The following is a 16054-nucleotide window of genomic DNA, read 5'->3' as shown; positions in this document are numbered from 1 at the left end:
CATAGTGGGAAGTGGGGCTGTGACCACGGGCTGTGCTCAGCGGGCTGTACGGTGTTACCGGGACGAGGGCATAGACACCGGCAGAACCGCGGGGTGGGGGCGTGGCCACGGGGCGGAGTCATGGTCCATGAGCGCATTGCTGTGGGGCGTGGTCAGGGGTTGGACACAGTGCTGGGGGCGTGGCCATAGAGGGGGCTAGGCCGAGAGATGAGAGCACACGAGGGGCGTGGTCACCGATTAGGCCACGCCCCTGCCATAGGCCAACAGGTACACTGAGGGGGCGTGGCCAAGAGCGGAGGACACGGCTACGGGGGCGTGGTTACAGAACCTGGGCGTGGCCGAGAGCTGAGGGCACTGGTGCGGGGGGCGTGGCCTCGTGCCGGGGGCGTGCCCGGGCGCGTCCCGGCTCCGTGCGGCTCCGCACGCCCGCGGCCGCCGCTGCCCGCACGTAGGCGCCGCTTCCAGGGGCCGGTTCTGCCGGCACTGGGGGCTCCAGCGGCGGCGGCGGCAGCACCCGCGGAGCCATGGCCGGGGACGATGGTCAGCGGGGACGGGGCGCGGCGGGGGGCAGCGGGGGCTCGGGATGCACCGGGGGCCTGGGGGTCAACGCGGTTCATAGGGGTGTCGGGGTGCACCGGGGGCTCACGGTGCAATGGCGGGCTGGGGTCAGTGCAGTCCTGGGGCTCGGGGTGCACCGGGGTCCTGCATCATTGGGGGTCCCAGGGGCTGGTGTGTGCTGAAGGTTGGGATTTCCTTAGGGGTCTGGGTTGAGGGGGCCCTAGGGAGGCTGCCGGGCGCTGGGGATTGGGGTACGGTGGGGGAATAGGGTCAGTGGGGTCTCGGGGGGGCTGGTGTGCACCGGTGAACGAGGTCTAGGGGGCTGCTGGCATGCACCAGGGGATTGGGGTGCACTGGGGAGCTGAGGTCGATGGGTTCCCGGGGGGCTGGTGTGTACGGGGAGATGGGGCTCCCGGGGGGGGCAGGGTCCTGGGGAGCAGGGGGCTGGCGTGCACTGAGGAGTCGGGGTCCCGTCAGGTGTGCTGTGCACCAAGGGCTGGGGTCGCTGGGGTGACGGTGTGTACCGGGGAGGGGGGCGGATCACTGGGGAGACTGGGTGAGCACCCCGGGAGGCTTGGGTGTCCGGGTCAGCGGGGAGCCCGGGGGGCTGCTGTGCACTGGGGGAGCGGCGGATGGGGGTCTCGAGGTGTGGTGCAGAGGGTGGGTGGGGTGCATGGGACATCCCAGTGGGATTTGGTGCGTCCGTGGTCCCCGGGCAGCGGTGCAGGGTGCACCGGGCAGGGCTCCTGGCTAAGAGGGGGGAGCCAGAGGGGCCTCCTGGGTGCAGCGCGGGGCTTGGGGGGCAGGCGGGTGCTGCTGACACCCACCCCCAGGCTCCTGGGTGGAGCTGCGGTGTGGCCCGGGGTGCCCGGAGCCCGAGCCCCTGCCGTCGCAGTTCTCCTCCTGCCACGCCGACGTGGAGCGGATGCTGCTGGAGGCCCAGCTGGAGACAGAGAGCGGCGAGGGGTGAGTCCCGCGTGGGCATCGGGGCCGAGGGCAGCGCCGCGTTGCTGACCCAGGGGTTGTGTTTGCAGTGCCCGGCTCCTGCTGGCATCCCCAGCCTGGCACGGCGACGGAGCCGGTGCGGCCAGTGAGCACCCAGGGCACGGTGAGACGGTAAGGGAGCTGGAGCCGCGCACCGTGTCCTGCACCGAGCCCTGTGCTGAGCCACCCCTCGCCCGCTGCGAGGAGGACGAGTGGAGGGTGCGACGCCTGCCAGCATCGCTCGCCTGGGCTTGTGCCCGCCGCCCACAGCACCTGTCACCCAAGTGAGCTTCCGCTGTCCCTATCCTGCTGTCCCTGTCCAGCCGTTCCCATGCCCTCCTCTTCCCCGTTCCCTGTGTCTCTTTAACCATGTGCTTTCCAAAGGGAGCTTGCCTTCGTGTGCTCCCCGCGGCCGGTGCCGTGGAGCTTGCCAGGAGGAGCAGTGGAGAGGAAGAAGAGGCTCTTCAGCTCGGAGCTGCTGCTGCTCTTCATCCCCTCGCTGCTGCTCAGCCACCTCCTGACCCTGGGCTTGGGGTGAGTGTCTGCGGGGCCAGACCCATGTTCCGGGGCGCTGTGCGCTGGGGTGCTGCATCCCAGGAATGCTCCTGGCTGGCTCTGCTCCTGCCAGGCGTCCCTCCCGCTCCACTGCTCCCAGCTCTGCGCCCCTCGCTCCGGGCTCACCGCAGCTGGCGTGCGGCCCCTCACAGCTGCTCTCTCCATCCAGGATCTACATTGGGAAGCGGCTGGCAGCCTCCTCGGCAAACCCGCTGTGAAGAGCTGGGCTCCGCAGGCGGCCGGCTCCGCATCCCGCTGGCTCCATGTCCCGCTCTCCGCCCAGCGTGGAGGGAGCCTGGCACAGTCCCACGGCTCCCAGGCTCCACATTTGCAGCACGAGGTGCCGTCTCCCCTGTCCCTCCTTGAGCCCCAGGAGGGAGCCAATCCCGCCTTGGGATCTGATCCCACTCTGGGAGACGATCCTGCTCTCCTGCATAGCCAGGATCCCACGGCAGGCGGTCCCTGCCCTCCCTACCCCTCGGTTCCGGGTCCAGGTTCTTCCTCTTTAACCCAGGACTGTAAATACGGCTCCGACTCCGGAGCCTGCACCGCCGTGTATGAATAAAGACCCTGAGCCAGCACAGGAGGCAGAGCCGCGTGCCGGATCCGGCACAGCCTGGCCTGCGTACAGTGGCGTTTGGCTCCCGTGGGCTTTCCCTGCCCTTTGGGTGCTGGGGCACGGCGCTGCGGTGCTCAGCTGGACGGGCGCTGCGGGTGCCTGGCTGATGCCTTTGCTCCTTTATTATCGGCCGTGGCGTGGCTGCGGCAGGAGTTGAGCCGGCGCCGCTGGCCGAGCTATCCCCGCACAGGCAGGGGTGCAAAGCCGGGATCCAGCGCTGTGGAGCATGGTTGTGCCGGGGCGGGAGCGTTGGTCCCGGTGCTGTGGAACGGAGCGGGAGCTGCCCTGCGTGCAGAGCAGGAGGGGAGGGAAGAGCTCGGCACGTGCCAGTGCAGCCCTCGCGTGGTCCGAGGGGAGTTCAGGGTGGAGAGGGAAAGTGCTCCCACTGTGGTTCTTGTTCTGGAGGGTGCGTGGGTGGGAGCTCGGTGTGGCTCCTCGCACGTGCTGAGCACCACCGCTTTGACTCGGCGGGACGGGGAGCCGGCGCGAGACCTCATGGGGAGCACATAGGGGAGCGTCCGGTGGCAGCAGCATTGCAGCCAGAGTGGGACAGGGACTACCGTGGCTGCGTTGGGTGGATCCTGCAGTGCGGGGCTCCAGCAGGCGAGGACGGAGCCAGGGTGGGAGCTGCGGAACCGCTCAGAGTTGCGACGCTCGCTTGGATTTCGGCGGTGGTGGTGGCGGTGGCGACTTCAGCCCTTTGTTCCCATCTGCTGCGGGTGCTGCGGCGGCCTGCGAGCAGGGCGGGAGTGATGATGGGGGTGAGGAGGGCAGTTACGGGGATCTGGGGGCCCAGGCCGCGCGGCTCCGTACCTTCCCTCCAGCTGCGGTGTCGCTCAGCTCCAGGAATGTCTCGTAGACTGTGGGGCTGATCTTGCGTGGCGGCGGTGGGGCCTTGCTGGCGCTCTTCACCCGCCCGCCGAAGCCGGTGGGGGACAGGGAGAGCCCTGCGCGGGCGGGTGGGGATGGGGTGGGATGGAAGGGAGAGGAAATTGGGATGGGGACGAGATGGAAATGGGAATGGGGTGGGCACAGCCTGGTGGCTGTTGTCATGCCCAGGGCTGCCAGAGTGCCAGGCTGGGGGCCTGGATCCCACCGGGAGCTGATCCCGGCACCGAGACCACCAGCACAAGGTCTGGGATTGGCGACGGGCAGCTCCACCGGGAGCAGTTGGTGGGGGACTTGGGGCCGCGCGGGATCTGGGAGAGGTGAGGGGTCCGGGGTGCAGGGCGGGGGGCGCTGGGTGGAAAAGGTGACCCCAGCCTTTCTTGGCGGGGTGGGAAGGGACAACTTTACATGGGGACAACTCTACATGGGGAGCTGTTATCAGAGAATCCTGGAATTGTGGAATGGTTTGGGCTGGAAGTGACCTCAAAGCCCATCCAGTTCCACCCTGTGCCATGGGCAGGGACACCTCCCACTGGGGCTCCAAGCCCCATCCAGCCTGGCCTGGATCACCTAGAGTTGGGCTTAGAGTTGGAGTTGTCCCCATGGAGGGAAGGCAGCCGGAGCGGCAGCGGTACCTGCAGCGCCGGGCTGAGCACCGGCAGCCTCTCGGCTTGGTGGGGGCTGTTTCCCATCGGAGCTGCCTGGGCTCTCGCTGATGTTGCGGGAGAGTCTCCGCTTCTCATCCTGGGGTGCAGAGGGGACTCAGCGCCCCTGGGAACGCAGGAGCCTCCGGCAGTGTGTGATGCACCCCACAACCCTGCCCGCAGCCCCCCGTCTCCAGACCCACGGGGGCCCCGGTGGTCCCAGGGCAACCGGCCGGGCCGGGGGCTCCAGGGCTGTGCCGGCATCACCTTGGGCTCCAGTGGCTCCGAGACGGACTGCCGCAGGTCCTGCCGCCGGTACCCGAAGAAGGTGCTGGAGCGGCTTTCCTTGCGCTCGTTCCGTCGATCCTCACTCTCGGAGCTGCGCGGGGAACGCTTGGAGGTTGTGGGTCCCTCTGAGCTGTGGGGAGAGCGTGACTGGTGAGGGACGGGCAGCGAGAGCGGGGGGAGCAGTGGGAGCAGGGGAATGGGATCGAGGGAATGGGAGCAGGAGGAGTTGGAGCACGGCTCTACCGTGGCGGCCTGGCCTGAGGTGACGAGTGGCCACCCTTAGCCAGGCGCCAGCACCCGAGTGCCAAGGGGGGGATGAGCCAGCGCGGGTGGCTCCGGAGACAGCGGTGTCCGGGTGAGCCTGGGGCTGCGCAGGGGCATCTCTGCTCCGCCGTGCTGGCCTGGCAGGATGGAGCCCCGCGGTGCAGCGCGGCACTCGGGGGAGCAGCGGGGTGGGAGGGGGTGGAGGAGGGTGAGGAGGGGTGTTTGGGGCCAACGCGCCCCACTGCCACGCTCGCCTGTCTCCTGCGTGGCTCGGCCGCTCCCAGTCGGGTCCCCAGGCCAGGGACCGCGGTCGCCCGCTCCGCCGCTCCTCGAAGCAGAACTGAGAACATGGAAGTCCTGAGAGGGAGCCGGGGCGGATGGGAGCGCAGAGCGTTGTGCCCCCGGCTGTGCCAACGGTGCCCTCGCTGCCCGGTCCTGGTGCTGCCCCAGGCACCCCATGCTGTCCCCCCCAGGGTCGCCGTGCCCCTCACCCTGCTGCTGCCGCGGCTCCATTGAGCCGTCCTTTGCCATCCCGGACCCGCATTGCCTCGCCCGGTGCCATCCCACAGTGCCGCGGCCGCCGGCACGGCCCTGGCACTCACCATCTCCCGCACGCCGTACTGGCTCTCCACCTTGGCCCGCAGCTGCACGAAGCACTGCTCCATGCGCTCATGGAAGGGACGCAGGTCCTCCGTCACCTTCCGCCCGTGGATCCGGATCCCCTCCGCCAGCAGCGGCGTCTGCGGGAGAGCGGGCACGCGTCCGCCTGGGCCCGAGGGTCCCCGCGGCGGGGCCGCTGCCGGGTGCTACCTGCCAGGCGATCAGGTCCTTCAGCCTCTCGACGTTCCCCACGTCCTCGGGGTGCTCCTGCAGGTAGGACTCCTGGAAAAAAGCCTGTGCCCCCGGCTCTCAGTCCCGCCGGCCGGCAGAGCGCGACACCACGCAGTGCCGGTGCCCCGAGCGCCCACACGCGTCCTCACCGTCTCGTACTTGGTGAAGCCGCCCATGACCGCGGGGTCCACGATGCCGTTGAGCAGCATGGAGAGCGGGTTGACCGCGAGGCTGGGGTCGTTCTGGTGCCGGTTGATCTCACTCCTTATTTTCTCGTTGGTCCTCATCATGGTCTCGATGGCGTTTTCCAGCGGGGAGATGGTGGTCTGCGCTCAGGGAGGAGGGAAGATCAGGGCTGAGTGGGAGACTGCCCGGTCCCGGCGGGGGCTGGCGGCGAGGTTGCCCCCCAGCCCCAGGGCTGCACGTCATTAAATCAGTGTGGCTTAATATCTTAATTAATATCTTAATATCTTCATCGATGATGTAGACAATGGGATTGAGGGCACCCTCAGCAAGTTTGCGGGTGACACTAAGCTGAGTGGTGAGGATGGCACCCCAGAAGGATTGGAGGTTCAACCAGGGCAAAGTCCTGCTCCCGGGTCAGGGCAGCCCCCAGCATGGATGTGGGCTGGGGGACACAAACTGGGATCAGCCCTGAGGAGAAGGACTTGGGGTGCTGGGGGAGGAGAAGCTCCACAGGAGCCCCAACGTGCGCTCAGAGCCCAGAACCCCCCCGTGTCCTGGGCTGCACCCAGAGCAGCGTGGCCAGCAGGGAGGGACGGGATTCTGCCCCTCTGCTCCGCTCGGGGAGACCCACCTGGAGCCCTGTGTCCACCTCATTGTGGCCTTTCAGTCTTAAAAAGGGCGAGTAAGAAAGGTGGGGAGAACTTTTTACAGGCCCTGTAGCAATAGGACAGGGGTTGATGGGTTCAAACTAAAAAAGGAGAAGTTTAGATGGGATCTGAGGAAGAAATGTTCTGCTGTGAGGGTGGGGAGGCCCTGGAATAGGGTGCACAGGGAAGCTGTGGCTGCCCCATCCCTGGAGGGGTTCCAGGCCAGGTTGGATGGGGCTCCGAGCCCCTGATCCAGCGGGAGGTGTCCCTGCCCATGGCTGAGGTGGGACTGGATGAGTTTGAGGTCCCTTCCCTTGGGAACCCATGGGAACCATTCCATGATTCCATGATCTTGCCCCACAAAGCCCCGTGGAGCCCTGGATGCTGGGACCCGAGCTGAGGGGAAGCATCCTGCACCCCAGCTTCAGCCACTGGAGTTGGGAAGCATGGGAGGGACTCGGGGCTGGGGATGCTGCTCAGGGAAGGCATTCCCAGGGGAGGCCCTGCTCCCCATGCACCCCCTCCTCACCGTGGTGGTGGAGGTCACCACGAACCAGCGCAGGATGCCAGGCAGCGGGTAGGCGGTGACGAAGGTCGTCCGCTCAATCCACATGGTCTGCGGGGCGGGCAGCAGGGCTTTGGTCATCGCACCACCCTCCTCCCCATCACCCTGGGACACCACGGCTGCCCTGCGGGACTTGGGGCTCCCTCCTCCCCATCCCACGGATGCGGGGCTCTCTCCTCCCCATTCCATGGACCATTTCCCTTGCCATCCCAGGACCCTTTCCTGCATCCCCCCTTCCTGAGGTTGCCCGGCTCCTCCCAGCTCCCCTCATCCCCCCAATCCAGGGTCCCCCCAGCTCCCCCCAGCTCCCCTCATCCCCCCAATCCAGGGTTCCACTCACGGCAAATTCATTGTCCGGGTCCTTTGGGCCTTTCTGGAAGGGGCGCGAGTAGCTGAACTTCTGGATGTGGTTGGCTTTGTAGAAGCTGCAGCGCAGGGAAAGGAGGGAGCGTGGGAAGGGGCTCCATTGCGTCCCCCCCTCCGCACCGGGACACTCACTTGGTGATCTGCTCTGGGACGCTCCGGTCCTTGAAGCGGACGTTGGCTTCCTCCGCCGGCTGCACGGTGAAGCACTGGATGTCTGCGGGAGTGAAGGAGCTACGGGTGCACGGAGGGGGACGGGGGACGGGGCACCCAGGAAGGAGACAGCCCCGAGGCGCGTGGGGAGCCAGCAGCCCTCCCTCCCGGCCCATCCGCAAAGGATACACTGGCCCGGGGAGCCCGTGATGTCCTGGCCCGGGGGGGACGTGCTCTTCAGCTTCTCGGCGTTGGGGAAGGGGCTCAGCAGCCGCATCTCGAAGTCCTCCCGGCGCTCGTACTCCTTGCCCCGGTAGATGAAGACCTTGTTCTGCAGGGGAGGAAGATGCAGCTCATCCCAGTGCAGCGGGAACAGCGAGCCCTCGGCTGACCCCACAGTCGGGGTGCAGGTGGGGATGATGCTGATCCCAGAGTCAGGGATGAGGGTGTGGATGATACTGATCCCCAGAGTCAGGGATGAGGGTGTGGATGATGCTGAGCCCCAGAGTCAGGGGTGCAGGTGTGGATGAGGCTGATCCCAGAGTCAGGGATGCGAGTGGGGGTGAGGCTGATCCCACAGTCAGGGATGCGGGTGTGGATGATGCTGATCCCCAGAGTCAGGGGTGCGGATGTGGATGATGCTGATCCCAGAGTCAGGGATGTGGGTGTGGATGATGCTGATCCCACAGTCAGGGGTGCGGATGTGGATGATGCTGATCCCAGAGTCAGGGATGTGGGTGTGGATGATGCTGATCCCACAGTCAGGGATGCGGGTGGGGATGATTCTGATCCCCACAGTCAGGGATGCGGGTGGGGATGAGGACTTTTGGCCGGACAGGCAGCGGTGGGTGCAGAAACCCACCCAGGAGACAGCAATGAGCCCTCAAATCCCACAGTGACCACTGGGAAAATGATGCCATAACAGAGGGGTGGGAAAATAAGGATGAACACTTTGGGTGGAAGAAACCCACCAAGCGTCCCAGCTTATATCGAAGCGGATTAAACCTCTAAGAAATGTAATGGGGGGTGAAACACTTTGCCCTTGTCCATAAAGACGAGCCCAGCCCTCGTGGGTCACGCCAGGAGCCTGGCTGCCAGCTCGGGAAAAGGGAGAGCATCCTGCCTACGGCATCGCCCTGCGGGATGGGGAGGGGGAATGGAAGGGAGACCCTGCGGACTCAGTCAAGGAGGGTCCCCGTCCCCAGGGAGCAGGGACACCGCGGCGGCTCGCAGGGGTCACGCTGGGATGGCCGTGGGGCTCGGCCGGGACAGGGGCCGCGTGCCCGCTGCCGGCACAGCGCTTACCCGGAGGAAGGTGGGGAAGCCCTGCCCGTAGTAGCCCACGGCGAAGTAGTCGGGGCTGGGACGCAGCACCTTGAGGATCTTCTCATAGAAGCTGGCTTCCCGCTGCTGCGGGGCAGAGGGGCAGGAGTGGGGCCGGGGTCCCACTGCCCCCGTCCCTCCCGCGGCGTCCCCGGCCGCGCACTCACCAGGATGTCGCTCAGCATCTCGTAGTCGAAGACTTCGCTCTCGTACTGCTCCGCCAGCTCCTTGCAGATGAGGATGGCCTCCTCCCACATCTGCAGGGGATGGGTGAGCTGGGGGACACTGGGGCGTCCAGGGGACAGGGATGGGTGAGCTGGGGGACACTGGGGCATCCAGGGGACAGGGATGGGTGAGCTGGGGGACACTGGGGTGTCTAGGGGACAGGGATGGGTGAGCTGGGGGACACTGGGGCATCCAGGGGACGGGGATGGGTGAGCTGGGGGACACTGGGGCGTCCAGGGGAGTGACCCCATCCACAGGGCACTGGCACCCTGGCTCCTCAGCCAGGAGGGAAGGGTCTCCCCATGGGGCCGCTGCTCCAGCCGGGAGCAGGTGAGCAGCAGTGGGGCTTCCCGCTGCCTCCAGGTCCCGGGAGCCTCTGCCCAGCTCGGGGCTGGGGTGGGGTGAGACGGACGGGACAGGAGAGAATGGGATGGGAAAGGATGGAATGGCATGGCATGGCATGGCATGGCATGGCATGGCATGGGATAGGAAAGGGTGGAATGGGGCAGGATGGAACGGGGCAGGATGGAACGGGGCAGGATGGAATGGGATGGGATGGAACAGGAAAGGATGGGAAGGTACAGGACAGGATTGCATGGGATGGGACAGGAGAGGATGGGGTGGTAGGGCAGCCGTGGCAGTTGGGCAGCTGCAGGGTGGAGCCGTCCGGCCCTGGCTCACTGCGGGTGGGATGGGATGGGACAGGGAGGTATGAAATGGGATGGGATAGGATGGGACAGGAGAGGACGCCCCACCACGGCAGCGGGAGGGCGGGTGGGCTGTGCCGAGGCTGCGGGGCTGCCGGGGCGCACAGCCACCATCACCTTGCCCCGGTCGAAGTAGTCGATGATCTGATTGTAGAGAGACTCCTTCAGCTGGCGCTGGGTGTGCAGGCGGGGGCTGTGCGAGCCCTGCACCGGCGCTGCCGTCGCCTCGTCCGACCACTGCGCAGGGGCACCGCGTCACGCTGAGCCCCGGGGTCCTCCCTGGCGGCCCCCCAGCGCCCCGCGCCCCACCTTGAGCAGCCGGGCGTGCAGCAGCAGCGTGTACGCTCCCTCCGTGTAGTTCTCGTAGCTGACGTGCAGGTCCCTCAGCTTGTACAGGTACCTGGCCAGGAGGTGCGAGCGGCTCGGGGTCCAGCACAGAGCCCCTCTGGCCACCCTGTCGTCCCCATCCCGGGTCCCTGGGGCAGCTCGGGGCCCCGGACCCATTGCTCCGGCAATGCCCGTCTCCCCACTGGTGCTCACCTGATGTACATGGCCTGGCGGTCGATCTCCTTGTAGAAGTTCTAGGGCAGAGACGATGAGGATGGTTTGAATGGCCCTGGAGGGGCAAAGCTGCAGCCCCCCACGTTCCCTCACCTCACGTGGGGTCACGGTGCTGCTGTCACCGTCCCCACACAGGGACTGGGCTGCCCTCGGCAGCGGGCGCTGCGTGGTGCTTCCTGGCAAGTATCACCAGGGACACTGGGTCCGGCACCCCGCACCCCATCTCGGCTGTGCCGGGGACACTGGGTCCGGCACCCCACACCCCATCTCGGCTGGGCCGGAGATACCGCATCCGGCACCGCACACCCCACCTCGGCTGTGCCAGGGGACACTGTGGCCCCGGGGGGGACGAAGGCGACTGGGGGAACGGGGACAGGGCTGAGCCCTGGGGTGCGGGGGGTACAGGGCAGGGGCCCACCAGGAGGTTGACAGTGCAGCTCATGCTGTAGGTTTTGTTCTCGTCATTCATCACAGCCCGGTAGTCCAGGAGCCGCTCCAGGAGCCCCGTCACCAGTGCCACAAAGTTCTCCCCTGGCTTGGCCAGCTCGGGGTGCTGCCGGCAGCAGCTGAGCAGGCTGGGCAGCAGAGGAGGGTGCTCAGCTCCTTCCAGCACAGCACAGCTCAGCCCCACGCTGCTCCCAGCACAGCCCCAGCGCAGCCCCACGCTGCTCCCAGCGCAGCCCCAGCTCAGCCCCACGCTGCTCCCAGTGCAGCCCCAGCTCAGCCCCACTCTGCTCCCAGTGCAGCCCCAGCTCAGCCCCACGCTGCTCCCAGCGCAGCCCCAGCTCAGCCCCATGCTGCTCCCAGTGCAGCCCCACACTGCTCCCAGCGCAGCCCCAGCTCAGCCCCACACTGCTCCCAGTGCAGCCCCACACTGCTCCCAGTGCAGCCCCAGCTCAGCCCCACACTGCTCCCAGTGCAGCCCCACACTGCTCCCAGCGCAGCCCCAGCTCAGCCCCACACTGCTCCCAGTGCAGCCCCACACTGCTCCCAGTGCAGCCCCAGCTCAGCCCCACACTGCTCCCAGTGCAGCCCCACACTGCTCCCAGTGCAGCCCCAGCTCAGCCCCACACTGCTCCCAGTGCAGCCCCAGCTCAGCTCCCCGAGGTGCCAGGGGTTGAGGGGCACCGGGCCCCCCAACAAGGGACCAAAAGCAATGCCCGGTCTGCAGCGAGATGGACTGAGCCCCAGGCTGTCACCAAGAGGTGCAGCAGGGACGGGGGAGAGACCTGGCAGCTGCAGCTGCCCCATACATGGATCTGTGATGGGCAGGAGGAAAGCCTGGGCAGAGGTGTCACCCAGGGCAGGGGCATCACCCAGAGGGCAGAGGGGTCACCCGGGGCAGGGGCATCACCCAGAGGGCAGAGGGGTCACCCAGACAGGGCAGGGGCATCACCCAGGGCAGGAGCATCGCCCGGGGCAAGGCAGGAGCAATTCCTGGGGCAGAGCAGGGGTGGTTCCCGGGCCGGGGGCATTGCAGGGGGCAGGCTGGGGCAGGCTGACCTGGCAGCCGTGGTGGGCAGGGGGATTTGATGCTGCCCGGGTGGCAGCCCTGGTCTGCTCAGGCCTCGCTCCCCCGAGCAGGGCGGCTGAGCTGGGGCAGCAGCGTGGCAGGAAAGGGTCGTACTGGAGAGATGTGGGGACACACATGTGCGCACTCACATGCTCTCGAAGAGCTGCTTGTACTGCTCGTCCCCGCGGCCGCCCTCCACCTCGCTGTCCAGCTTGCGCAGGATCTCATCCTCAAACTGCAGGGATGGGAGCCCAGGAGGTGCTGAGCTCACGCTCCCCAGGACGTGGGGCCAAAGCACTGGGACAGGGGCGGCTGCGGGCGCTGGAGCCCACTCAGATCCCCACACTGCCCCTAAGTTCGGCTGTGCAGCCCCTGCCCAGGGCTGCTCGGCACATGGGTTCCTGTCCCCTTCCCAGGCTGTGCTGCTCCCTGCTGGGTCCCCACAATGGCTTGGGGGACATCGCTTGGGAAGACTCAGCATCTCTGAGCCCACCACCAGCGCAGGGCTGGGGAAGGGGCTCCAGCCGCATCGCCCGTGGCTCCAAGGGCAGCCCCAGCCCCTCAGAGGGGACACCCCAACAGGGTGAAGGGCTTCAGGCTCCAAAGAGGCAAACGCCACCCCATCGTGAGCTGGGAAAGCCTCTTGCATGGGGAACACTCAGAGAATGAAGGAAGCCAAGTGGAAGCACAGAGGTTTGTGCAGATCCCTCTCACCTCCCACTGTGTTCCCATTTCCAGGCGTGTGGGTCCCTGCTCATCCCTGGGGAATCCTCTATGTCACCCAGAAGCTCTCCCAGCTCCTCATGTCCCCACCAGCTCCCTCATCCCTGTCCCTCGTCCCTCACTGCCTCAGCCCTACATCCCAGGAGCAGAGAGGGGATGCTGAGAACCCCCCAAGGGATGCTCCAGCCCGGGTGAGGAGCAGGATCCGGGCACGCTGGCCCTGGGCGCTCACCCGGCTGAAGCTCCTGGTCAGTTGGTACTCGCAGAGCATCATGTCGAAGAAGATGGGGATGGTGGACTTGCGCAGCTCCAGCTCTGGCACCAGCGTCATCTCCAGGATGGGACCCACCATGCCGGGGATGAACTCGATCTTGCGATGGCCTGGGGAGGACAGAGAGGGTTGGGGGGTCTGGGGTCCTGCAGCCTGCTCCCTGGGACCCACGAATGGGCACCAACGCATGGAGAAGGAAAGGGAGTGGTGGCAGGAGAGACCAGGCAGCCATGGCCAAGCTGGGCAGCCCTCCAGGCTGGTGATGCTCTACAGCCAGGACAGCACGGCAAACATTCAGCTACAGGACCACAGCTGATGTCTGGAAGGCCCTGGCACACAGGAATGACCCACGCCGGAGCCTGTGGCAGCCGTCACAACCCAACTGCTGCACTGGGCTGCCCCACACGCTCCCCGCAGCTCCCCGCTCTCTGCTGGGCTGTGAGGCAGAGACCCGAGATGCTGCGTCCTCCCGGCACGAGCTGTGCCGTGCAGGGGAAACGAGGCAAAGCAGGAGCCCGCAGGAGCGGGGAATGGGATGGAGGGCTGCAGGCAGACATCAGCCTGAAGGCTGCCCCAAGGAGCGTGTGCGCAGCATGGTCACCGCGCCTGCAGGCTCGCAGACCCACAGCCTTGCACGCCTGCACATGTGCACGTCCCACAGGCTCACACATCCCATCGCATCCCCCAGATCCCACATCCATCATACCACCTGGATTGCACATCCCATCACGTTTCCTGTATCGCCCATCCCTTCACATCCCCCTGATCATACATCCCATTCCCCATCCCATCCCATCCCTGGATCCCCCATCCGCCGAATCGCACACCCGCAGCCTCGAATCGCACCCCACCGCCCCGCCAACATCCCGCTCCCAGCTCCCGTTTGGGGACAGCCACCGGCCCACAGGGACCCGCCGGGCGGCCTCCGCGCTGCGGCTCACCGAGGCTGTACCACATGTCCCGGATAGAGGCTCCAATCGCGGCTCTCATGTCCCCGTACCTGCCGGCATGGATGTGGGTCAGCGTCACCACGCAGCCTGAGCCCACCCCCACCGGATCACCCCCAGATCCCCGGCCCCGTGGCACGGTGGAGGCTGTGGCCGGGACCTGATGGTGAGCTGCAGAGCTCGGCAGCCCCGGTGCAGCTATGCCGGCACGGCCAGCGCAGGTGACGGCAACTCACTTGGCCAGGATCCTGCTGCGCTTGGCCTGGGAGAAGTTCTCCAGCTGCAGGGACTCCTGGGTGAGGAAAGCCACGGCCAGGTGGAAGTAGTTGTTCCAGAGCTGTGGTGGAAACAGGGCTGAGCGCCAGGGAGCGCCGCACCGGGAGCCAGGCTGGGTGTCCTCCCATCCCTGCACACGGCAGCCCCGCAGCCCCGCTCACCTGCAGCTCGAAGCTGCTGTTGCTCAGGAACTTCTCCATCAGGGTGGTGGCAAACAGGTTGATGGCATGCAGGAACTCGCTGTGGGGCGAGCGACGCAGGGGTGCTGAGCAGTGGCAGCCACACTGCCAGGCCACCGACCCGCAGACAAGGCAGAGCTGGGCTGGGGGCTCCCCCCATCCACCCCATGTCCCCCCATCCACCCCATGTCCCACCGTCCATCTCAGGTCCCCCCACCCATCTCAGGTCCCCCCATCCAGCCCAGGTCCCCCAACCCACTCCACAGCCCACCATCCGCCCCATGTCCCCCCATCCAGCCTAGGTCCCCCCATCCGCCCCATGTCCCCCCATCCGCCCCATGTCCTTCCATCCAGCCCAGGTCCCCCCATCCAGACCCGACCTCCACACACAGGTCCCTCCCAGTCCTGCGGTCCTCACCGGTTCTGCACCATGTTCATCACCATCCAGTCGGAGGGGTACACTGTTTTGCCGATTAGATCTTTGAAGAGGATGAAGGTCTCCATGAGGAAGTCCTGCCAGGAGGAGGAGATGTCAGGATCTGCGCTGGACCACGGTGCCCTCCCAGGGCGATGCTGAGCTCCGGGGCTGGGAGCTTCTCCTCCCTGGAGCAGGGAGAGGGGCTGCGCTGGGGCCAGTGCAGGCAGGAAACTGGGACCAGGGGGATGCCCCAGCCCAGACGTGGGGTGAGGAGGCAGTGAGGTGCCTGGGTCGCTGTGTGGGACAACACTCACCATCAGCTCTGGCCGCGAGGGGAACGCTCGGATGTAGGAGCTGTAGTGGTCCTTGTCCATCTGGCTCAGGATGGCGGCCATGCAGGCCACGTAGTGGCTCTGGGGGAGAGGGATGGTCAGGAGCTGCCGAGCACTCACTGGTTTGGTGTGAGACGGGAAGTGCGGCAGCAGTGCCGGCTGACCAGGACACCCGGCTGCACGGTGAGAAACTGGGGAATCACGGGATGGTTTGGGGGGAAGGGACGTCAAACCCCATCCAATTCCAACGGGCAGGGACACCTCCCACTGGATCAGGGGCTCCAAACCCCATCCGACCTGGCCTGGAACCCCTCCAGGGATGGGGCAGCCACCACTGCTCTGGGCAGCCTGGGCCAGAGCTCCCTTCTCTCTAGGGATGGGGCAATGGGGGGTGATGGTTCCCTTGATACTAATGGGCATCATGGCAATAATGGCAGGGGATACCAGGGGGATCCATCAGTGCTGTTCTCCTGTGTTCCTCGGAACAAGTGGAAACCATTGAGCATCTCTGTGGTGGGAGTGACCATGCAGGGTCCCATGGGAATCCCTGTTTCATGAAGGTGCCATAGAACCACTGAATGGTTTGGGCTGGAAGGGACCCCAAAGCCCATCCAGTTCCATGGGCAGGGACACCTCCCACTGGATCAGGGGCTCCAAGCCCCATCCAACCTGGCCTGGAACCCCTCCAGGGATGGAGCACCACCACTGCTCTGGGCAACCTCCCAGGAGAACATTTCTCCCCAAGACCTCATCTCAATCTCCCCTCTTGCAGCTGAAACCCATTCCCCTGGTCCTGTCCCTGCCCTCCCTGACCCACAGCCCCTCCCCAGCTCTCCTGGAGCCCCTTTCCCTACTGGAAGCTGCTCTAAGGTCTGCCTTCTCCTCTGGTGGGCTGAACAACCCCACCTCTCCCAGCGTGTTCCCAGTACAGAAGGTGCCTCCAAGCCCCCGTGGTGCTGCTCCAGCAGCTCCATGGCCTCACGACACTATCACCGGGTGGCCGGAGCACCACCGCACCGTCCCCGCTGCTGCCC

At 66.5% G+C, this 16054-nt stretch overlaps 2 protein-coding genes across 2 annotated transcripts in view; one reads left to right on the top strand and one right to left on the bottom strand.

The window, feature by feature from the left end:
- Positions 1-131: 131 nt before the first annotated feature.
- On the top strand, positions 132-2665 carry LOC128852164 (BCL2/adenovirus E1B 19 kDa protein-interacting protein 3-like). Its single transcript, XM_054066281.1, has 5 exons — positions 132-540; positions 1392-1524; positions 1593-1826; positions 1927-2076; positions 2267-2665. Exons 1-5 carry the CDS (start codon positions 525-527, stop codon positions 2313-2315), a joined length of 582 nt encoding a protein of 193 aa, XP_053922256.1. The 5' UTR covers positions 132-524; the 3' UTR covers positions 2316-2665.
- Positions 2666-2822: 157 nt separating this feature from the next.
- LOC104056873 (dedicator of cytokinesis protein 2) overlaps positions 2823-16054 on the bottom strand; it is a 64931-nt gene continuing 51699 nt past the window's right edge. Inside the window, exons 28-52 of the mRNA XM_054066282.1 lie at positions 15003-15101; positions 14689-14783; positions 14253-14331; positions 14052-14152; positions 13810-13868; positions 12830-12978; positions 12024-12109; positions 10780-10936; positions 10341-10381; positions 10110-10200; positions 9918-10037; positions 9036-9125; positions 8851-8955; positions 7735-7876; positions 7528-7609; positions 7370-7454; positions 6994-7080; positions 5781-5957; positions 5611-5694; positions 5403-5540; positions 5055-5140; positions 4516-4666; positions 4240-4348; positions 3530-3663; positions 2823-3448 (exon numbers count right to left, since the gene is read on the bottom strand). Of these exons, the coding sequence (XP_053922257.1) occupies positions 3356-3448; positions 3530-3663; positions 4240-4348; positions 4516-4666; positions 5055-5140; positions 5403-5540; positions 5611-5694; positions 5781-5957; positions 6994-7080; positions 7370-7454; positions 7528-7609; positions 7735-7876; positions 8851-8955; positions 9036-9125; positions 9918-10037; positions 10110-10200; positions 10341-10381; positions 10780-10936; positions 12024-12109; positions 12830-12978; positions 13810-13868; positions 14052-14152; positions 14253-14331; positions 14689-14783; positions 15003-15101 (2640 nt within the window). The 3' untranslated portion in view covers positions 2823-3355. The remainder of the gene's footprint in view (positions 3449-3529; positions 3664-4239; positions 4349-4515; positions 4667-5054; positions 5141-5402; positions 5541-5610; positions 5695-5780; positions 5958-6993; positions 7081-7369; positions 7455-7527; positions 7610-7734; positions 7877-8850; positions 8956-9035; positions 9126-9917; positions 10038-10109; positions 10201-10340; positions 10382-10779; positions 10937-12023; positions 12110-12829; positions 12979-13809; positions 13869-14051; positions 14153-14252; positions 14332-14688; positions 14784-15002; positions 15102-16054) is intronic.

This window comes from Cuculus canorus, chromosome 4 (assembly GCF_017976375.1).
Source record: "Cuculus canorus isolate bCucCan1 chromosome 4, bCucCan1.pri, whole genome shotgun sequence".
Classification (NCBI taxonomy): domain Eukaryota; kingdom Metazoa; phylum Chordata; class Aves; order Cuculiformes; family Cuculidae; genus Cuculus; species Cuculus canorus.
Note: the sequence above shows the minus strand (reverse complement) of the source record. Positions and strands in the feature narration are given on the sequence as shown.

Excerpts from the sequence above, each read along its gene's own strand:
- LOC128852164 (XM_054066281.1), top strand. Across the intron at positions 1,827-1,926 it reads CCACAGCACCTGTCACCCAA|GGAGCTTGCCTTCGTGTGCT; the intron begins GTGAGCTTCCGC and ends TGCTTTCCAAAG. Across the intron at positions 2,077-2,266 it reads CTCCTGACCCTGGGCTTGGG|GATCTACATTGGGAAGCGGC; the intron begins GTGAGTGTCTGC and ends CTCTCCATCCAG.